This window comes from Panulirus ornatus, chromosome 3 (assembly GCF_036320965.1).
Source record: "Panulirus ornatus isolate Po-2019 chromosome 3, ASM3632096v1, whole genome shotgun sequence".
Lineage (NCBI taxonomy): Eukaryota > Metazoa > Arthropoda > Malacostraca > Decapoda > Palinuridae > Panulirus > Panulirus ornatus.
Window position 1 is genome coordinate 3486787 of NC_092226.1, and position 24173 is coordinate 3510959.

Below are 24173 nucleotides of genomic sequence, written 5' to 3' on the forward strand. Positions count from 1 at the left end.
ATATATATATATATATATATATTTTTTTTTTTTTCAAACTATTCGCCATTTCCCGCGTTAGCGAGGTAGCGTTAAGAACAGAGGACTGGGCCATTGAGGGAATATCCTCACCTGGCCCCCTTCTCTGTTGTGCGGGGTAGCACAAGGAAACAGACGAAAGAAATGGCCCAACCCACCCCCATACACATGTATATACATACACATCCACACAGGCAAATATACATACCTATACATCTCAGTGTACACATATATATACACACACAGACATATACATATATACACATGTACATAATTCATACTGTCTGCCTTTATTTATTCCCATCGCCACCTCGCCACACATGGAATAACATCCCCTCCCCCATCATGTGTGCGAGGTAGCGCTAGGAAAAGACAACAAAGGCCCCATTCGTTCACACTCAGTCTCTAGCTGTTATGTAATAATGCCCGAAAACCACAGCTCCCTTTCCACATCCAGGCCCCACAGAACTTTCCATGGTTTACCCCAGACGCTTCACATGCCCTGATTCAATCCATTGACAGCACGTCGACCCCGGTATACCACATCATTCCAATTCACTCTATTCCTTGCACGCCTTACACCCTCCTGCATGTTCAGGCCCCGATCACTCAAAATCTTTTTCACTCCATCTTTCCACCTCCAATTTGATCTCCCACTTCTTCTCGTTCCCTCCACCTCCGACACATATATCCTCTTGGCCAATCTTTCCTCACTCATTCTCTCCATGTGCCCAAACCATTTCAAAACACCCTCTTCAGCTCTCTCAACCACGCTCTTTTTATTTCCACACATCTCCCTTACCCTCACATTACTTACTTGATCAAACCACCTCACACCACATATTGTCCTCAAACATCTCATTTCCAGCACATCCACCCTCCTGCGCACAACTCTATCCATAGCTCACACCTCGCAACCATACAACATTGTTGGAACCCTTATTCCTTCAAACATACCCATTTTTGCTTTCCGAGATAATGTTCTCGACTTCCACACATTCTTCAAGACTCCCAGGATTTTCGCCCCCTCCCCCACCCTATGATTCACTTCCACTTCCATGGTTCCATCCGCTGCCAGATCCACTCCCAGATATCTAAAACACTTTACTTCCTCCAGTTTTTCTCCATTCAAACTTACCTCCCAATTGACTTGACCCTCAACCCTACTGTACCTAATAACCTTGTTCTTATTCACATTTACTATGAACTTTCTTCTTTCACACACTTTACCAAACTCAGTCACCAGCCTCTGCAGTTTCTCACATGAATCAGCCACCAGCGCTGTATCATCAGCAAACAACAACTGACTCACTTCCCAAGCTCTCTCATCCCCAACAGACTTCATACTTGCCCCTCTTTCCAAAACTCTTGCATTCACCTCCCTAACAACCCCATCCATAAACAAATTAAACAACCATGGAGACATCACACACCCCTGCCGCAAACCTATATTCACTGAGAACCAATTACTTTCCTCTCTTCCTACACGTACACATGCCTTACATCCTCGATAAAAACTATTCACTGCTTCTAACAACTTTCCTCCCACACCATATATTCTTAATACCTTCCACAGAGCATCTCTATCAACTCTATCATATGCCTTCTCCAGATCCATAACTGCTACATACAAATCCATTTGCTTTTCTAAGTATTTCTCACATACATTCTTCAAAGCAAACACCTGATCCACACATCCTCTACCACTTCTGAAACCACACTGCTCTTCCCCAATCTGATGCTCTGTACATGCCTTCACCCTCTCAATCAATACCCTCCCATATACTTTACCAGGAATACTCAACAAACTTATACCTCTGTAATTTGAGCACTCACTCTTATCCCCTTTGCATTTGTACAATGGCACTATGCACGCATTCTGCCAATCCTCAGGCACCTCACCATGAATCATTTTCTTTCTTTCAAACTATTCGCCATTTCCCGCATTAGCGAGGTAGCGTTAAGAACAGAGGACTGGGCCTTTGAGGGAATACCCTCACCTGGCCCAATTCTCTGTTCCTTCTTTTGGAAAAAAAAAAATGAATCATACATACATTAAATAACCTTACCAACCAGTCAACAATACAGTCACCCCCTTTTTTAATAAATTCCATTGCAATACCATCCAAACCTGCTGCCTTGCCAGTTTTCATCATCCGAAAAGCTGTTACTACCTCTTCTCTGTTTACCAAATTGTTTTCCCTAACCCTCTCACTTTGCACACCACCTCGACCAATACACCCTATATCTGTCACTCTATCATCAAAGACATTCAACAAACCTTCAAAATACTCACTCCATCTCCTTCTCACATCACCACTACCTGTTATCACCTCCCCATTAGCCCCCTTCACTGAAGTTCCCATTTGCTCCCTTGTCTTATGCACTTAATTGGCCTCCTTCCAGAACATCTTTTTATTCTCCCTAAAATTTAATGATACCCCTCATTTGCCCTCTTTTTCACCTCTTGCACCTTTCTCTTGACCTCCTGTCTCTTTCTTTTATACATCTCCCACTCATTTGCATTTTTTCCAAGCAAAAATTGTCCAAATGCCTCTCTCTTCTCTTTCACTAATAATCTTACTTCTTCATCCCACCACTCACTACCCTTTCTAATCAACCCACCTCCCACACTTCTCATGCCACAAGCATCTTTTGTGCAAGCCATCACTGCTTCCCTAAATACATCCCATTCCTCCCCCACTCCCCTTACCTCCTTTGTTCTCACCTTTTTCCATTCTGAACTCAGTCTCTCCTGGTGCTACCTCACACAAGTCTCCTTCCCAAGCTCACTTACTCTCACCACCCTCTGCACCCCAACATTCTCTCTTCTTTTCTGAAAACCCATACAAATCTTCACCTTCGCCTCCACAAGATATTGATCAGACATCCCTCCAGTTGCACCTCTCAGCACATTAACATCCAAAAGTCTCTCTTTCAAGCGCCTGTCAATTAACACGTAATCCAATAACGCTCTCTGGCCATCTCTCCTACTTACATACGTATACTTATGTATATCTCGCTTTTTAATCCAGGTATTCCCAATCACCAGTCCTTTTTCAGCACATAAATCTACAAGCTCTTCATCATTTCCTTTTACAACACTAAACACCCCATGTATACCAATTATTCCCTCAACTGCCACATTACTCACCTTTGCATTCAAATCACCCATCACTATAACCCGGTCTTGTGCATCAAAACCACTAACACACTCATTCAGCTGCTCCCAAAACACTTGCCTCTCATGATCTTCTCATGCCCAGGTGCATATGCACCAATAATCATCCATCTCTCTCCATATTTATTTATTTATTTATTTTGCTTTGTCGCTGTCTCCCACGTTAGCAAGGTAGCGCAAGGAAACAGACGAAAGAATGGCCCAATCCACACACATGCACATGTATATGCATACACGTCCACACATGCAAATATACGTACCTATACATCTCAATGTACACATATATATACACACACAGACATATACATATATACACATGTACATATTCATACTGTCTGCCTTTATCTATTCCCATCGCCACCCCGCCAAACATGGAATAACAACCCCCTCCCCCTCATGTGTGTGAGGTAGCGCCAGGAAAAGACAACAAAGGCCCCATTTGTTCACACTGAGTCTCTAGCTGTCATGTAATAATGCACCGAAATCACAGCTCCCTTTCCACATCCAGGCCCCGCAGAACTTTCCATGGTTTACCCCAGACACTTCACATGCCCTGGTTCAATCCATTGACAGCACGTCGACCCCGGTATACCACATCGTTCCAATTCACTCTATTCCTTGCACGCCTTTCACCCTCCTGCATGATCAGGCCCCGATCACTCAAAATCTTTTTCACTCCATCTTTCCACCTCCAATTTGCTCTCCCACTTCTCCTCGTTCCCTCCACCTCCGACACATATATCCTCTTGGTCAATCTTTCCTCATTCATTCTCTCCATGTGACCAAACCATTTCAAAACACCCTCTTCTGCTCTCTCAACCACACTCTTTTTATTTCCACACATCTCTCTTACCCTTACATTACTTACTCAATCAAACCACCTCACACCACTTATTGTCCTCAAACATCTCATTTCCAGCACATCCACCCTCCTCTGCACAACTCTATCCATAGCCCATGCCTCGCAGCCATACAACATTGTTGGAACCACTATTCCTTCAAACATACCCATTTTTGCTTTCCGAGATAATGTTCTCGACTTCCTCACATTCTTGTAGGCTCCCAGAATTTTCGCCCCCTCCCCCACCCTATGATTCACTTCTGCTTCCATGGTTCCATCCGCTGCCAGATCCACTCCCAGATATCTAAAACACTTTACTTCCTCCAGTTTTTCTCCATTCAAACTTACCTCCCAATTGACTTGACCCTCAACCCTACTGTACCTAATAACCTTGCTCTTATTCACATTTACTCTTAACTTTCTTCTTTCACACACTTTACCAAACTCAGTTACCAGTGGGATGGCCTTGATTTAGGCCTCAGCTGCCCGTGCAGTCAGCAAAAAAAAAAAAAAACTCTTGGCACTTTCCCAGTGAAAGACGATAAAGCCATGGTAGGTGTGGCACAAGCCAACAAAGCCTGTGAGGCTGATTCGTGATTGGCTTTGTCTGTTGACTTGTCACAGTTGTTGGTGAGAATTTTACTAATGTTTAAGGGTCAACTGGTATTCTGATATGCAATGGAACCTCTCCTAGACTGTGAGAAAGCAGTTTTCGTAAGTCCAGCACAAAGAACAGTAATTCTTTTTTTGTATGCATGCACTTGATTGTATTTGCATATTTAGGTGTGCACACACATCTGTATGGGTGTGTATGTTGTGTATGTCAAGACATGTGTACAGTAACACTGGAGATTAAAAAATATGGATGAAAATCCTGGTTCTCCTCTATTTTCATGTCTATTCTGTATGTACTTCTTCAAAATATATGACTTTTTCCTTCAAAATATTTGATTTTGTTGAAAAGTGCACTTACACTGAGTTATTTCATATCATATTTTAGATTGTAATCAATTCAGAAAAAAATAAGTAGATAGTATGAAATCACCATCTATAATTTACAGACATTTAAAATGAGCTGTTTGAAGAAGTTGGAAAAATATCTAAACACTGTTTTGATCATTATGCATATCTACAGTACTATTCACTAATAAAAAATCTAAAAGCATTATGGCTTCAAACTGAGCAAATGTTCATCAATTTGAAAGCTGAAAGAATTCTTTTGTATTAATACCTATATGGACTGTTTCTGGAATAACATTTTGACCAAAACTTCAATATTGAGATCATCATCTGGTTACAGATTTCTGGTTCCCATTGCTATCATTTGAATATCTTAAATTATTTTGAACGAGTTTAATATCACCGCCAGCTAAGACCTCTCTTACTGCTTGATCTACCAAGCGTTTACATCGGTCCACAAATGTTCGTAACTTTGGTGTAAATGGGTCAAAATTCAATGGCCTCTTTCTCCTTTTATATATTCCATCTTGGTGTCTAATCATACACTCAAAGTTGCTGTCACTGACTTCCAGTTCAAGGAACTCCAGTATCCTCCTCATTTCTTCGGGTAAGTTATCCAAGAGATCCTCGTAGAATACTAAATGAAGAGGACCTTCAAATTTCAGCCAGTCCAGAGTAGTGTTCATCCAGGACAGAGCCTTGTTGGTTACAAACTTCTCCCAGTCTGTAAACATATAATTTATTAATTAGTTATTTGAATATGTATTCTACATTTATATATATTTTTTGTAAAGAATAAGGATGAAAATAAACATGAAAATTTAACTTCTGTTCACTTTGAACTTTCATCACACCTCACCCCAATCATCTTTTGCACAGGGTTATAATCCTTGTTGAGGCTCTATTCCCTTAACTTTTTATTTTCCAAGCATTCTTTCAAAAGGACCCTTATGGACCCTTAACCCCATGACTTTGGTTAAAGCTAGTTTTAAACATTAAGGAACCATAGTTGATTAGTTTTTATATTAGATGTAGAACAGCTCCTTATATACATTCTTTAGCTTGAGCATAGTCTGTCTATGTTGCAGATGGACCACTTACCAGGTACCAATTGATGACATTTCCACATTTTTGGGTGTTACATTTTGTTAGGGGAAACCTTTTACATTTGAGTTATCTTCCCCAAGGCTTGAGGAAGATTATATCCAAAACTCGAAGACATTAAAGAATGAGAAATCTATGGCAGGTGGAGGGTCTAAGACAAGAATCTTACATAAGGGGTAGGAAGGGTGGTAGTGTTGTGAGCCCTGTGTCATCTTGGCTCCAGCAGCGGGAATATCGAATTCCCTCTTATGAACAGAGGGAAGACTGCCATGGGCAGCCTGTATACATGAAATTCTGCATTCTTAGATATGATTTCCCTCATATCCAAGAGAGAATACTCTCCCTTACTCAAAAGGTTTCTATGGTCAGTTCCCTAAGGGAGTGCATCTGAGGCCCTCTTACAATCTCAAATTTCCATTTCACTCTTGTCTTTATATTTTTATGTATTTTTGTTCTGCCATACTTACTTTTACATTTCTCTCTATTTGTATGTGCAGACACAAACTATTTTTAAAAGAATTAGTGGAATCAAAGGATGACTGCCACCTACACTTGGTTAACTAATGAATAGCAGATGATACTGTGAGGAATGCTGCAGGGTGTCTGATGCTTCAAGCAATGTTACAGGGTGTCTGATGCTTCAACCAGTGTTACAGGGTGCCTGATTTACAGCTGTAAGCAGTGTTAAAGGGTGTCTGATGCTGTAAGCAGTGTTAAAGGGTGTCTGATGCAGAAAGCAGTGTTACAGGGTGTCTGATGCTGTAAGCATTGGTAAAGGGTGTCTGATGCTGTAAGCAGTGTTACGGGGTGCCGGATGTACAGCTTCATTCATTGTTACAGGGTGCCTGATGTACAGCTGTAAGCAGTGTTACATGGTGTCTGATACTGTAAGCAGTGTTACAGGGTGTCTGATGCTGTAAGTAGTGTTACAGGGTGCCTGATGTACAGCTGTAAGCAGTGTTACATGGTGTCTGATACTGTAAGCAGTGTTACAGGGTGTCTGATGCTGTAAGCAGTGTTACATGGTGTCTGATGCTGTAAGCAGTGTTACAGGGTGTCTGATGCTGTAAGTAGTGTTACAGGGTGCCTGATGTACAGCTGTAAGCAGTGTTACAGGGTATCTGATGCTGTAAGCAGTGTTACAGGGTATCTGATGCTGTAAGCAGTGTGCAGGGTATCTGATGCTGTAAGCAGTGTTACAGGGTATCTGATGCTGTAAGCAGTGTGCAGGGTATCTGATGCATGATAGTAACATGGTTTGTAGCTGCTATGACATATGGACACAAAGAATATACAGCTGAACATCAAAATTTCTAAACTAATTCTAAATACTAATGCAATGAGATGAATATGAAAAAGGTATAATATACAGAGGAGCCATGTTAACACACACACACACACACACACACACATACTGGTGAGGCATGTGTATGTTTGTGTGTGTGTATACTTACAGCGTCCTCCATCTCGTGTATACTTGTCTGGTTGAGCGTGGCCAATATGGCCGCCACTCTGTCGATTAAACTCTGCCTGGATGGCCAAGTAAGGATCCCGCATCACCAACACAGCCCGCGAGAACGCCTTCCGCATCTGGGGAGTAACAGAGCTCATGAGATAAGTAACTCATCCGTGAACATCTGTAACAGGAGGCAGCCATGACTGTTGGTCAATGAGAAAGAGAGAGAGAGAGAGAGAGAGAGAGAGAGAGAGAGAGAGAGAGAGAGATTATGTGGTACAGGTGGGGTAGGGTTGGGGGTGACTGTACCTTAAGTAACACTAACCATTTAAGACTTCATTCATCAGACTCGTGAGTATTCTAATGATATTTTAGATCGAAAGTTCAAGTAACAACATGAATAATGATATGTATTACCTTCAGTAATGTCTACAGGGGCGGACGGACCCACCTGGTCTTAACCCAATATCTAATACAATTCATTTTTCAATAAAATCAATTTAATGATAATCATAATAAGTTAATAACGCAAACACTAGTTTTATAAACAATATGTTAAAAATTCCTGTTACTAGTTGTGTGTAACATACACTGATCTGTACACATTCATTGTTCTAAAAACCTCTGGGCTACCACAGATGTGGTGTGACGACCGTCACGGCCTGCCTGTGGGCAGTGTTTAACTTATGTAACGGTAGAGTTGATTTTGTCACAACGTATCGCAACCAATATTCATAACCTAATTTAATACATAAATCTAAACCACATATTGGGAAGCTAGAAATATCTGGTGTGACTGAGTAATGATTAATCATGATCATCAAGTGAGGAACATGACACAGAGACGTGCACTGAGCAGCTCCCGACATCAGGATCATCTTCCCAGGTAACCAGCCGCTCCTCCTCCAGTTACCGTGTGCTGTACACACAACACAACATGGCTACCGAGTGGAAATATCTCATCCGGTTATTTCCAAACCTTACGATCACTGTAGCAAATCAGCTGAATACAAGCAACAACAAAAAGCTTCCTAAATAACGTACGATATCAATTTATAAAGGGCAAAGCCTAGTCATCTGCAAGTCATCAAATGGAAAGCAGCAACACTGTTTCATAATGCTCGGAATATCACTAAAAGCTAATATTATATTAAACAGCGAACATGTGTGCAAGTATATATATATATATATATATATATATATATATATATATATATATATATATATATATATATGTGTAGCAAGAGGTTACAGTGGTGCGCATGATCGAGTATTTGCTGGTAACCACGAAGAAAACGAAACAAGTTCCCAAGTGCACTTTCATGTAAGGATCACATCGTCAGGGGAGATACAAGACTTGGCTGGAAGACGTAGAACAGTCAGTTGATATACAAGGAAGAGACCTAGCTAAAGCGCCATTTGTAAACAAGCATTACTATATGCTGGTGTTCGGGTCTGGCATCTTGCATGTCATAAAATTTTTATGATGCGGACAAGAAAGGGAACTGTTTAAAAATTTTATATGACAAAGCTATCCAGTTTGTACAGATCTTCACTAATATTAATGTTGCAATTCTTTGTGTATTTAATAATAGAAAATTCAATTATTATATTTCTCGAGGTAAAGAAGTTACAATCAATACTGAATTAGCGTTACTCCAGTCAATACAATGGTCATAATTTTTAAAATGATTAAACAAAGCATTTGATTCTTCTCCTGTTCTTATATTTATGTTGCTTAAGTCTAACATCAAGATCCTTACCAGTCTGACCAACATAAAGCATATTACAGCTTTTACAAGAGATTCTGTAACCACAGCCTGTACAGAATTTTCAGGTGAGTTTTTGATTAAGATATTCTTTATAGTATTGTTATTTCTGAAGACTACATTTACATTAAATGATTTCAACAACCTGGGAAGCAAAAATTATCACTAAAAGGGAGAACTAAAAGATTCTTGGTATTAAGGGGAGGTTTGGGTTTAACTCTATAAAATGACTTCTTTGCCAACTTAAGAGATTGATCAATGAAAAATCTAGGATACTTTATCTTAGATCCAACAGAATATATCTTCTCAAACTCATCATCAATAAATTCCGGACTGCATATACATGGACATATACGGACTGCATATAAGGAACATCGACTGAAATGATGACAGTTTAATTCTGTCATGTTGAGCTGAATAATGAATATATGAACAAAACTGGAAGGTTTCCTGTAAATCCTAAACAAATATTTTTCTATCCCTATGCATCATGCAATCTAAGATTGGTAACATAATTATTCTCCACTTCCACAGTAAATTTGATAGAAGGTACTAAACTGTTAAAAGGGAGAATTGTTTGTAAATTTTCGTTTGTTGGCCAAACACAAAGAACATCATCTACATACCTAAATCAGATTTCCTAAGAGGGTTAATTTTGTTTCACAGAATTTCATGTAAAGATCATTTAATTTCCGAGCTTAATATTCTTCATTAAACTGAAATGCACAGTCTTTTATACACAACTTGGAAGATCAAGATTATCCAGGACATCAACCAAATATTCTAAGAGGTCATCAACTGGAACTTTTGTGAACAAAGATGAAACACCAAAACTTGCCACTGTGAAATCGAAATCAACATTGATATCATTAAGCTTGTTAACTAAATCTATATTGTTCATGCTATCAGAAATGATACATTACCATCTAGTTAGCTGAATAAAGAAACTAACTATTTTGATAATCTATGTGTAATTGAGCCCGCTGAACTCACTACAGGTCTTGCTGGAAAGTTTGGCTTTTTTGATGTGTCTTTGTATATCAACAGACTGTTCTATGTCTTCTATCTCATTATTGTGTCTCCCGTGACGATGTGATCATTACACGAAAGTGCACTTGGGAACTCTGCACGATATCTATTACACAGAAAACCGCATTTTGGACAAGTGTTAATTTCTAGCAAATTACTAATCAAGATGATTTTTTTTTAACCATCCATAACGCCAATTAGTAAAAAAGACAACATAAGCTAAGGCAGTCATTCTGATACACATTACTGTTAATGTGGCAATCATCTATTTGGTCATCTTCTCTGTTGCTGAGCAAAAGAAGCCTATCAGCAGATGCCACAAGCCCTTTACAGGCAACCTCCTTTCATCATGGAAACACGTACATGTCACCTCAAGATCCTATAAAGATCATGTGTATGTGAACCCGAGGGCAACATAAATCTGCTTGATAGTGACCTAATCCAATTAATTGGGAAACTTTCTCACGACGAGAATATATTAGGTTTAGTTCTTACCACAGATGAGGATCTCGTTAATAATGCTGAAGTTGGAGAAATGTTTGGCACAAGTGATCGTTGACATATTACTTCTGAGGTCGCTTTCAACACCGCATGTAGTGTTGGTCAACTTGACTGTAGCAAAATTTTTTTTTAACGTGCAAATTTTAATGATCTTTGCATTGCTCGACAGGCAAACTTGGGGTGATATGGTCAATGAAAACATGAACGTAGCGAGGAAAAAACACTAAAACCTTCAAAGCAGCAGAGGGAACAGACTTAGTGATACATAGTGGACGGTCTGTTTCTAAAATATGGTGGATCGGCAATTTAAAATACGTGTTTGTTGTCTAAGAACGTAGCTCATAAGACACTCAAAGAATTCAGAAACAACACGATAAGAGTAAGCCATGTATTTTTGCTCACAGAAGGAAAAGAGTTATACGACAAAGTAAACATCAATATGAAGGATATATTGCTGAAAATAGCAAAAGGAATATTAAGGAGTTTTACATTTAAGTTAGAAATAACAGAGTCATTACCCAGTCAACTGGTCCATCAATTACAGAAAACACAAACGACTTTTATGCATCTGTATTTACCATCGAAGACACAACCAATGTCCTAAATCCAGTTCCAATGACAAGAGGGGAACGGTTCTTGAACAAACTAACATACAAGCGGAAGACATACGATTAGCAGTAAACGGAATGAAAATAGATAAAACAACATGCAGAGATAAATTTCATACCGGGACAATGAAAAAGGAGAAAAATCAAGTCATTTCCCGGAAATTATCGTCCAATTAATGTAACGTCTGTCGTTGGAAAACTAGTAAACAATTTCGAGGACCACCACTTCATCAACGATTTTCAGTATGATTTTCGACGAAATCTCTCATGTCCAATGATAAAACTACTTGATTTCTTTAATGATATAATCAACATTGATAATGAAAGTGAAGCAGTTGATGTCATTTACCTAAATTCTCAAAAGGCATTCGATTAGGTTCCGCATCAAAGGTAACTTACAAGTTTGTCACATGACATTGCTGGGGTTGTACTTCAGTGGGCAAGAAGTTGGTTGACTGGTCGTAAACAGTGAGCTGTGATTAAGGGTCAAACCTCAGATTGATTAGACGTAACAGGTGGAGTGCCACAAGGATCAGTCTTGAGACCGGTTCTCTTTTTCATATATATATATATATATATATATATATATATATATATATATATATATATATATATATGTATATTTTTTTTTTTGCCGCTGTCTCCGGCGTTTGCGAGGTAGCGCTACCATATATATATATATATATATATATATATATATATATATATATATATATATATATATATATATATATATTATCCCTGGGGATAGGGGATTAAGAATACTTCCCACGTATTCCCTGCGTGTCGTAGAAGGCGACTAAAAGGGGAGGGAGCGGGGGGCTGGAAATCCTCCCCTCTCGTTTTTTTTTTTTTTTTTTTCCAAAAGAAGGAACAGAGAATTGGGCCAGGTGAGGGTATTCCCTCAAAGGCCCAGTCCTCTGTTCTTAACGCTACCTCGCTAACGCGGGAAATGGCGAATAGTTTAAAAGAAAAAGAAAGATATATATATATATATATATATATATATATATATATATATATATATATATATATATATATATATATATATATATATTATCCCTGGGGATAGGGGAGAAAGAATACTTCCCACGTATTCCCTGCGTGTCGTAGAAGGCGACTAAAAGGGAAGGGAGCGGGGGGCTGGAAATCTTCCCCTCTCATTTTTTTTTTTTTTTTTAATTTTCCAAAGGAAGGAACAGAGAAGGGGGCCGGATGAGGATGTTTCCTCAGAGGCCCAGTCCTCTGTTCTTAACGCTACCTCGCTGAGGCGGGAAATGGCGAATAGTATGAAAGAAAAGAAAAAGATATATATATATATATATATATATATATATATATATATATATATATATATATATATATATATATCATATTGATAACAGGCTGCATTACAATATATGAAAATTCGCTGAAGATAGAAAGTTGGAAAATAGATCTATAAATGAGCTTGAACGTCTGCAGCTTTAAACGGACATAGACAAACAGACGGACGAGGCTCACAGGTGGCAAATGAATTCTAACAGCGGCAGGAGTAAAATTTTACGTATTGGTATCAAAAACGAGAAGGCAAACCAAAACGTTTAAGATCAGACGATAAATATTTCTCTTCAAGTCTACGACTTACATTATTTGTGCCTCTTTAATTAAAACGACAATTTGCAGGTTATTCTCTGAATTACCTGTGAACCTTCTAACTTTCACCACACTAATCTGTGAGTTTCTGATACCGTTCAATATCAGATACAGCCTTAAAAGGACCCAGCGGTCTGCTGCTGTTTGATTTCTTCGTCTATACACTATGGTCATCTCATCAAGACATCAGGATGTTCGTCAAGTCTGGTAAAGTTAGATACTATACAGTTAATGTCGCCCATCATGTCCTTTTAGTGATCCTGGGCATCATATGATGTGGTCCTACTGCCAGGTCAAGCCTGACATATAATGTAACACATGGATGAAGGATCATCAACACAGCATCACACTACCTACCTCTGGTCCCCATTCATGTGTCTTGACCACCACAACAGAGCCGTTGGACACAGACTCAGCTGGGAAGCCATTCTTCATGAGGGCGTAGTCCTTGTAGACGCTTCCAGAATAATAACCAGTCACCTGTGGAATCAAACACTCATGACAATGTACAACATCGTACGTACAACAACAATATATCAGTAGGTCTGTCAGGCGAGATGACGCCATACCCCGGTACACCATCCTGTTTATCACTTATGCTGACACTAACGACCGATATTATAATAACCACACAAACCATAAAAAAATCTAGGGTAATTTACCAATTCACGAACGCCATGAAACTAGATTGGGATAATGACTGTTTCTCCTCGGATGGGTAGTTTAGTGCGTTCACGATTGATTGAGAGTGTCGGAGCATGATGCAGACCAATTCATTTGATTCTATGATGATAAATAAGTCGATAAAGATGCGAGCTACGTAATTTAGGGAAACGAAAGGTAATTAAAATGTAGTCAACTAAATCTGTGCAAACCTAACCTAGTTCCCCTTAAATTCACCTTACAAATCAACGTTTTACACCAAATGTACCAAGGCCTCATGGTAACAGCGATCATCATTCAGGGCAACCTTTACTGTCACAGTTGAGGCTGTCGAATATAAACTGACTCACATTACCAAGCGTCCTACACCCGTGTTGACCTGCAGGATCTCAGGAATAATCTGGATCTCTCCTACTGTGTGTCCCAGACCTCAGGTCGAGCACCAGCCCAGCTCATACCAGCATCCTGCTGGCCGAATCCATCAAGATTTACCAAACATTATTTTTTTCCTTTTTTTATCTTGTCACAAGTTAATGTTCTTCCGTGATCAATGTATTCCTGTACTGATCACTTGACGGTACACAAGCTCATGACATGACGTAAGATTGATCACAGGACGCAAAGGAGGAAAACATCACCAGATGTGTTCACCTTCAAGCCGAGAGTGATCAAACATCACTCCTCCTCCATCACTAACCCACACAACCACTTCTCCATCACTCCTCCCCATGACCACCTCTCCATCACTCCTCCCCATGACCACCTCTCCATCACTCCTCCCCATGACCACTACTCCATCACTCCTCCCCATGACCACTACTCCATCACTCCTCCCCATGACCACTACTCCATCACTCCTCCCCATGACCACTTCTCGTGATGTTAACTTGTTCCATCTTACATCACGTGTGACCGGCCACCTTCTGCTGGTGTCTGGGTCTGTCCTCTAACCCCGTAGCTCCGTCTCTGACCCGTGAAGGCCTGGTCTACCAGACTGTTCGCTGCTGCGAGTTCATCTTGAGTGTGCCGAGCCTCCTGGCGGCTGGCTGGTCTGGAGCACCTTGCTGTGATTCATTCAGTTCCAGTTTGTGGAGGTTCAAGAGTTGCCCCAGGCAGGATGTGGGCTGGAACGTCATCGGTCGGGTCGACACTGATATTTTCTACATAATCCGTCCTGCACCTCTGGCCCTGCACCTCTGGTCCTGCACCTCTGGTCCTGCACCTCTGGCCCTGCACCTCTGGCCCTGCACCTCTGGCCCTGCACCTCTGGCCCTGCACCTCTGGCCCTGCACCTCTGGCCCTGCACCTCTGGCCCTGCACCTCTGGTCCTGCACCTCTGGCCCTGCACCTCTGGCCCTGCACCTCTGGCCCTGCACCTCTGGCCCTGCACCTCTGGCCCTGCACCTCTGGCCCTGCACCTCTGGCCCTGCACCTCTGGTCCTGCACCTCTGGCCCTGCACCTCTGGCCCTGCACCTCTGGCCCTGCACCTCTGGCCCTGCACCTCTGGCCCTGCACCTCTGGTCCTGCACCTCTGGCCCTGCACCTCTGGTCCTGCACCTCTGGCCCTGCACCTCTGGCCCTGCACCTCTGGCCCTGCACCTCTGGCCCTGCACCTCTGGTCCTGCACCTCTGGCCCTGCACCTCTGGTCCTGCACCTCTGGCCCTGCACCTCTGGTCCCTGCACCTCTGGCCCTGCACCTCTGGCCCTGCACCTCTGGCCCTGCACCTCTGGCCCTGCACCTCTGGTCCTGCACCTCTGGCCCTGCACCTCTGGCCCTGCACCTCTGGCCCTGCACCTCTGGCCCTGCACCTCTGGCCCTGCACCTCTGGCCCTGCACCTCTGGTCCTGCACCTCTGGCCCTGCACCTCTGGCCTGCACCTCTGGCCTGCACCTCTGGCCTGCACCTCTGGCCCTGCACCTCTGGCCCTGCACCTCTGGCCCTGCACCTCTGGCCCTGCACCTCTGGCCCTGCACCTCTGGCCCTGCACCTCTGGCCCTGCACCTCTGGCCCTGCACCTCTGGCCCTGCACCTCTGGCCCTGCACCTCTGGTCCTGCACCTCTGGCCCTGCACCTCTGGTCCTGCACCTCTGGCCCTGCACCTCTGGCCCTGCACCTCTGGCCCTGCACCTCTGGCCCTGCACCTCTGGCCCTGCACCTCTGGCCCTGCACCTCTGGTCCTGCCTCTGGCCCTGCACCTCTGGGCCCTGCACCTCTGGCCCTGCACCTCTGGCCCTGCACCTCTGGTCCTGCACCTCTGTCCTGCACCTCTCTCTGGTCCTGCACCTCTGGCCCTGCACCTCTGGCCCTGCACCTCTGGCCCTGCACCTCTGGCCCTGCACCTCTGGCCCTGCACCTCTGGCCCTGCACCTCTGGCCCTGCACCTCTGGTCCTGCACCTCTGGCCCTGCACCTCTGGCCCTGCATCTCTGGTCCTGCACCTCTGGTCCTGCACCTCTGGTCCTGCACCTCTGGTCCTGCACCTCTGGCCCTGCACCTCTGGTCCTCAGTGGGTTCCACACTCTACCCGTCTCTCGTTCCAGCAAAGATGTGAGGGACTAGGTCTTCTGGTGCTCACCTGCTGCAGGAGGTACCTGCCCCTAGACTCACCTGCTGCAGGAGGTACCTGCCCCTAGACTCACCTGCTGCAGGAGGTACCTGCCCCTAGACTCACCTGCTGCAGGAGGTACCTGCCCCTAGACTCACCTGCAGCAGGAAGTACCTGACCCTAGACTCACCTGCTGCAGGAGGTACCTGACCCAGGTGTTGCCTGAGCCGGGGAAGGAGACCAGGGCTGTGGCGGGTCCTGGGGGGTCCCGCCAGTGGAGGGCCTGGCACCAGGGGAGGCGCGCCCCCCGCCCTCCCCCTCGCCGGGAGGTCCAGCTCCACGTCCCCCGCGCCTGCCGGGCAAGAAGGACACATGAACACCTGTCCGCCATTGCATGAGGGTAACAACGGCGTAAGCCACACCATCTGACTCACACCACTGCTTGGGTGGGGGTGGGGGGTTATAGTGGGGCAGGGGGACCTGCATACTTGTCTCTCACATACATATACATGATGACATATACATGATGACATATACATGATGACATATACATGATGACATATACATGATGGCATACATCCTTCACGTGGTGACACTTCGAAGACAACACAAATCATTATACCAAGTTACGCACGTGTGACGGCCGTGTGACGCACGGCACAAGTGGACGTCATAACGTCACACGTGGAAACAACTGACTCACGGCAAGCGCTCCACCCTCCCAACGCCCCTCGCAGCTACTCTCTCTCTCTCTCTCTCTCTCTCTCTCTCTCTCTCTCTCTCTCTCTCTCTCTCTCTCTCTCTCTCTCTCAAATATTCACTGAGCAAACACCCAAAAAAGAGAAAGATATTACGAAATGAAAGATAATAAGGGAGAAAAACTAACAGTGGACGAACAGAAGGACGTGGAAAAAGAATAAATGTTCAGCGAAAAAAGAACAGAGTTGGATGATGTAGAACACACACACATGGAGACATCATGAAATTCCAGAGCATATAACAGAACATGAACGACGAGGGAGATACAGAGAACACAGTGAGAAACACACAAGAACACACGCAGAAACATCAACTCAGAGACCAATCCCCTTAAGGCGGGAGTAAAGTACGAAAATAACCTTCTAGAAATGTATACAATGTTAATTAAACAATACAAATCGGTATTAAACTAGAAAAAAAAAAAGGGCGAAAACCTTCGCTGAAAGTGTTTAACGTTCATAAAGGAAACACCCACGCGCATCTGGAGGTATCACGTGATGATATATGAAAGCGATCGATCAGTTCAGAGAAAATCTCATACGAGACAAACTGGAGAGTCAGTCAGTCAGTCAGGTTCTCGAAGACAAAACCAACATTAACAACACCAAAGATAACAACAACAACAATAATAATAATAATAATGATAATAATGATAATAATAATAATATTATCATTATTATTATTATTATTATTATTATTATTATTATAATTATTATTATTATCTAATTATTATCATTATTATCATTACTGTTATTATCATTATCAATATCATTATCAAGGCAAAGTCTGGATGAAGGTGAGATTGTCAACATTGTCAGCCATACGTATGTACCATCACCAGCCACTACACAATGCACGACCCGACCTCATGCCCAAGTGATACACACCACTTACCTTGACCTGACGTCTAATTCGTCAGTATATCATTAATTAAAGACAGTATATCATTAATTAGTCAGTACATCATTAATTAAAGTCAGTGTATCATTATTTAAAGTCAGTATATCATGAAAAGGTCGATTATTAAGTATTGTAATCATGAATAGCAACATTAACGAAGGCCAGGATAAACACAGTACACATACCCAATGATCAACCCATCACAATAACATGTGAACGTTTAACACAAGGAAAAACAACTGATCCTGTGATTTTTTTATTAAAAAAATGACAAAGAAAACCACAGAATTTATCTACACAAAGAAGTTAGACAAAACATTAAGGTTAGATAGGGAGATGGTCAAGGCAAGCAGTATAAGGCATTTTTTACGATAATTTCAAGTACTTCAGTTTTTCAGGTTAGTACATTTCAATTCTAAACAAAAACTTTCACCGGAAAAAAAGTCCTTAAACCCACAACTTTTGTTTTTGTTCTTGCAGAAACAGATTTTCTTCACAACCTCAGCATAAGGCCTACCATTCATGCACAATACCAACCTGGGGTACAAATATTAACTGGTCATCAATATATGTAATTGGACATTTAAACGATTAACTCCATACATCACTTTTCATTGTTTCGTGTTTATTGGGGATCTGTCGGTCAAGGGAAGCATTATCATATATTTTCCATGACCGTTTAAAGTATACTAGCCTTTCATTGTGTTATAGTTCAATTTTAAAACAAAAAGTTTTTCTAGCAAAAAATACCATAAACTATAACCGGCCAATTCTCGTATTTTTATGAGAGAAAAAGGATTTTTTTTTTAAATCAAAACCTCATTACAAGGCCGCTTTTTCATTCTGAATACAATTCCGGGTTGAAATGCTGTGCTGGGTTATTGATAACTGTAATTAACCACTCAGACTATTACAAGTATACAGGAAGTTTGATTATTCATTTTGTACCAGCTGGGTATATGTCGGTCAGAGAAGAAATCATCATATATTTTCCACGATCATTCAGTTATAGAAACCTTTCATATTGGTGTCTTAATCAGCATAATGTCTATTTTTCATACTGAAGACGAATATAGGGTTGACATAATGTTTAGGGGCCATCAATTTTTGTAAATCAACATCTAAATGATTACTATTGCCTTTATGTTTCGTATTTATTAGTTATATGTCGTCAGGTGAAGCATTATGGGACATTTTCTATGATCATTTTAATCATGGAAGCCTTTCATTAGATTACATTTCAATCTAAAAAGTAAAAGTTCGACAGTTTTGGTGTTCTTCTTGGAGATAAACTTCCTTAAAAACTTTATCATAATGCCGACCGTTCATGCTAGTTATGGATGTGTGGTTGTGATACTGTGGCGAAGCGGTCAAACCATTACATGTCTACAATATTTTCTGGTATTTAGTTTTGTTTTGTATTGTATATATCTGCTGGTCAGGGAAGCATCATCGTATAATTCGATGATTACATGACGTATAGAAACCTTTCATTGTGTTAGACTTCAATTTTGTAACAAACACTTTTTTTTTCAGCGAAAAAAGTGCCCTGAAGTGTTACCTGAATTAAATTTCTATTGGAGAAATAAATTTCTATCACAGGTCAGTATGCCTATTTTTCATGCTGAGTACAAATCTGTTCAAATACTATTTGGTGCCATTAATCTATGTAACTTAAGTACTGAAAACATTACATATTTATATAACGTTTTGATTACTCGTTGCGTATTGAATGTGTACCAGTGGGTCACGGGGAAACACTGCAATATCTTACATCATCATTGCAAACCAAATATTTTTTTTTCCTTTAAAAAATACCGTCAACTATTACCTGTCATTCCTGGTACTTATCTTGGAGAAATATATGTTTTGTTGAAACCTTAAGATAAAGAAGCGAGATTTTCCTGCTTGGCTTTGTATCGTGTCAAACTCTCCTGGTAGGTAGTGGTGAGCAGGTCTCCTCATGATGCGTACATACGTACACACTAAGTACAACATCACGAGGGAACACCACATGCCACACACTGCAACTGGTTCCATAACTCGTTACTTCACCAGTAATGGTGGCAGTTCAGTTTTGTACATATACCGCATGAATCTGGTTCCGATTTACGTCAATAATGGTTGTTAATTCATAAGTTTATTCAATATATGAAGAATTTTCATCTTGCGTAGGTTTAACAATTAATTTCTCGAGTTTTCATAAAGGAATTTGAAGAAAAAAAATTCTTTCAAAACAGAATCGAAATCTTTTCATGAGACATCTGTTTTATCCTCTCTAAGAATGAAATCCCGTTAGGATTATTCTACGTAATGAATACAACATGAACAACAGGAGGCCTCGCCTGTTTACATCATCCGGATTCAAAAACCTTCGCACAACGGACAGACTCTGATCCTCTTGACGGATTTTCCAAACGTTGATCCGGATGCACAGTGAGAACATCGCCCGTCCCTCACCTGACCTGTGCACTTGTATACAAATATGGCGTCGGCCTCCCGTCACTATCTACACACCGAGGAGGCTGGAGCAAGCCGAGCAGCTCTGATCTTCGTTTATAAATAGAGTGAAAAGGTCTATTGTGTTGCCTCAGGCGGGCCCGAGCCGCTGGTATCACCGTCCGTCCTTCAGCGGGAGTAAAAGATGCCAATCATGTGAGGACGCTCAATGGCCTGGCTATTGGCATCAGTTCCCAGTCAATAGCCAGCCAGTCAGCCGCTCCTGTGTGTGTGTGTGTGTGTGGAGTCTACGGCTATTTGCAGAACCCACGTAAATACATTGCATCTCTCGGCTGGCTGGCAGGCAGGCCGATATTTTTCTAGATAATGCTTTTGATCGAGGAGAAAAGTTATTTTTCTGGGAATTCTCCCGTTACAGTGTGTACGAGGAAGGAGAGGTGGTGGGGGTATGACAAGGCTATTCCCTCAGACTTGTGTCAATAACTAACAATTTTCTATTTTCGTCACAGTGGCGGAATCTCCAGCTGCTCGACACACCACCATCACATTCTCTCCTTAGTTATTGAGAAGGTCATCCACGTCTCCCTCATCGGCTGACCTGGACAGAGAGATGACTCATTTGTATATATATTTTTACCTACAGAAATCATTTGAATAATTTTCAACAATTTGTCCTGGAATTAAATATATCCATTTAGTTGTATACTGAGGACTGGCCTGTATTTCGCGAGTGTTCAGTGTTGCTGGCAGAGGCCGCGCTGGTACGAAGCTATTGTCGTGCCCGACATGAATATTTCCTCAGTTGCATGAGGGATTGCATGATACATGAGCCCCCCCCCTACCCCGCCGCGGGGGGGGGGGGGTGCCGTTGGTAAGGCTGGGTCGTGACTCATGTGTCCGGACGTGTACACAGTACGGGCAGGGGGGCCTGGGTGTTCACTGGTGGGTGGGGACACCATCTCTCGAACTTTCTCCACTAGTAGTCATGTAACTTACTCCACTCCTACCTGCTGGCTTATGTTCTATATTTAGCCACAACAAAAGTATTTCTTCACATCTTTTATAACAAGTTTCCGGTTTATTTTTTACGGCATTAGATTATTTAGTTTGTAGTATTCCAAGAAATGATTACTGTCTACGTCATCAAACTGATCACTGTCTACGAAATCAAACTGGTCACTGCCTGTCATCAAACTGGTCACTGTCTACGAAATCAAATTGGTCACTGTCTACGTCATCAAACTGATCACTGTCTACGTCATCAAACTGGTCACTGCCTGTCATCAAACTGGTCACTGTCTACGTCATCAAACTGGTCACTGTCTACGTCATCAAACTGGTCACTGTCTACGTCATCAAACTTGTCACTGTCTAAGTCATCAAACTGATCACTGTCTACGAAATCAAACTGGTCACTGTCTACGTCATCAAACTGGTCACTGTCTACGTCATCAAACATGTCACTGTCTAAGTCATCAAACTGATCACTGTCTACGTCATCAAACTGGTCACTGTCTACGTTATCAAACTGGTTTAAATAACTTGTAGACTATGCTTGTTATCCCTTACTCTTCTCTCTTCCATGGTATGCAAACATACGTTCCCTCACCTTGTACTGCACCACCGCTCTCCCAATTCTGGTGGTCCTCGATGCCTCGTGTGGATCTTCCTTCCTGCTCTTGTACATGAGGTGGTCAGACTTGTGGAGAATATTCTAGTTTTGGTGTCGTGCATACACCAAGCTGTGAACAGCTTGCCCAACATTTCTTTATACGTGTTTCCACATCCATCTCAGTATTTGCCAGCAAAATGTTGTCAAAATGTTTGTCTCTGCGAGTCAAGTCTATCTGGCAATTTATTTACATACTATATTACGATCACTATTTCCAGGACTGACCTCAACCCATCTGATGAAGGCTCCTCCGCCAAGCTGCTTCTATTCCCTTCCGGTGAGGTACTTTGTCTTTCAAGATCCAGCCTCCACCATCCACCTTTGTGGCAGTGTCAAATGCTCTCAGGCAGGCCTGACACACAAGATGCACCTAACCTTGTGGTCAGTCTGAAACACAACTCGCTCTCATGTAGAAGTCTGTGAGCTGGTTTATGACGACCCCCACTCTCTGAATCCACGTTCTCTCTCGCTTAAGTAGTTTATTCTTTGAAAAGTAATTATCCATTTGCTTTCAGATTACCTTTTCCAGCGTTCTACAGATCACATCCGTCAAAGAGAGAGAGAGAGAGAGAGAGAGACGGGTCGGTAATTCAAAGTAATTTTTCTCGATCTCTTTTCGTAAGCACGAGAGCCCGGAGTCTCAGACTTTCTCCCGCCTTGTCCACAATATTCCCTCAAACCTTGCTCCGTTCCTCTTTCCTCGTCGTCTTGTTGCTTGTCCTTTCATGTTTTATAAATATTGTGTGGCCGCCACCCAGGCCTCCACTACAATACCTCCCTCAGCTGTGGTGTTCTGTGGCATCTTATACTGAGCCACGTCCCTCTCCCCCCAAATATCTGGGGTCAACTCCTCCACGACAGGTCCCCCAGACCCACCCATAACAGCTGATCTGTACCATGTTCACGTGTCTCTGGTTCCTAAATTTTGATGTTCTCATAGTAATCGTTTAGCTCTGTGTAGTTCCCACGTGTCCTTAAGCACTTCCTATGACCAGGTAGGTCATGCACGTGTCACGTCTGCACATGAAGGTGTCCTCAGGCGCAGTGGGTAGGCAACCACTTACCAGGGAGGTACTCAATGCCTGGGTATCGGGAGGTTTAGTAACGGCTGCGTAGTAAGCCAGTACGTCAGTGACTGTCCAGTTCCCCTCCCTGGCCTAGTTTTTATTTTCTCTGCTTCACCCACACGTGGACTGCTGGAATTCGCTCCACAGTCTCTCCATCTCACACATCACACTTGACAACACGTAACTTGCACGACTCATGAATAACCTAAATTTTCCTGCGGTGAGCACTACGCGCCAGCTCTGCCTTCCAGCAAAATCTCGTTGGTGAAAAACGAAGTTCAAGAGCAGGGACACTACAAGTGTGCAGCGCTCGCCCCATACTACAAAACCAGGTATTTACAAACATGTAATCAATATTGGTAATTATAAGCCGTCCTCACCAGAGCAGCCAACAGCCTGCCTATGAACCTACCTTATGGACCGGAAGTAATTCGACTACTAATTGATTAATTAGATCAATAAATGATTAATTACACCAGCAATTGGTTCATCAACCCACTAACTTATTAATTACACCGTATCCCTTGATAATCAGGCCAGTGTGTACCTTATCACACGAGTTATTACAGACAGAACTACTCACTGATTAATCATCATCAGAGTGATTAATCAGACTTGTCATTATTAAAGTTATGATCAATTATCAAGAGTTAGTCCTCAATCATCAGACCAGTATGTGAGTTATGGTGAGACCAGCGATTATATCATTCATCGGAGCAGTGATGGACTGGTGATTAGACCAAAGATGAATTAATAATTAGACCATCAATGGACTAATAACTAGATTAGTGATGATTAGTGATGGGCTGATAATAAGACTTGCAGTGAGTAATTAATAACTCAGTTTGATTAATCAGACGCTCTTACTATACAGCTCACTGATTAAGTAATGAACCAGCAACTGACTAATAAACACACTACTGTTGGATTATCGAAAGGCCATGACTAATAAATGCCTGAACTAATGACTCATCAATGAGACCAGATTCAATCATACCTGTGA

The 24173-nt window shown here is 42.2% G+C and overlaps 2 protein-coding genes across 7 annotated transcripts in view; one reads left to right on the forward strand and one right to left on the reverse strand.

Moving 5' to 3' along the window:
* LOC139760077 (uncharacterized) overlaps positions 1-5825 on the forward strand; it is a 48525-nt gene extending 42700 nt beyond the window's left edge. For all 3 annotated transcript variants that reach the window (XR_011715245.1, XM_071682915.1, XM_071682923.1), the window contains one exon: positions 5573-5825. The gene's annotated coding sequence lies outside the window, so the exon portion shown is untranslated. The remainder of the gene's footprint in view (positions 1-5572) is intronic.
* Positions 3113-24173, reverse strand: part of LOC139760062 (WSCD family member AAEL009094-like) — a 234698-nt gene continuing 213637 nt past the window's right edge. For 3 of the 4 annotated variants that reach the window (XM_071682859.1, XM_071682840.1, XM_071682849.1), the window contains 4 exons: positions 16503-16664; positions 13460-13582; positions 7559-7694; positions 3113-5724 (listed from right to left, as the gene is read on the reverse strand). In XM_071682859.1, coding sequence (XP_071538960.1) covers positions 5327-5724; positions 7559-7694; positions 13460-13582; positions 16503-16664 — 819 coding nt within the window. In that variant the 3' untranslated portion in view covers positions 3113-5326. The remainder of the gene's footprint in view (positions 5725-7558; positions 7695-13459; positions 13583-16502; positions 16665-24173) is intronic. The other variant, XM_071682868.1, reaches the window with a different exon arrangement.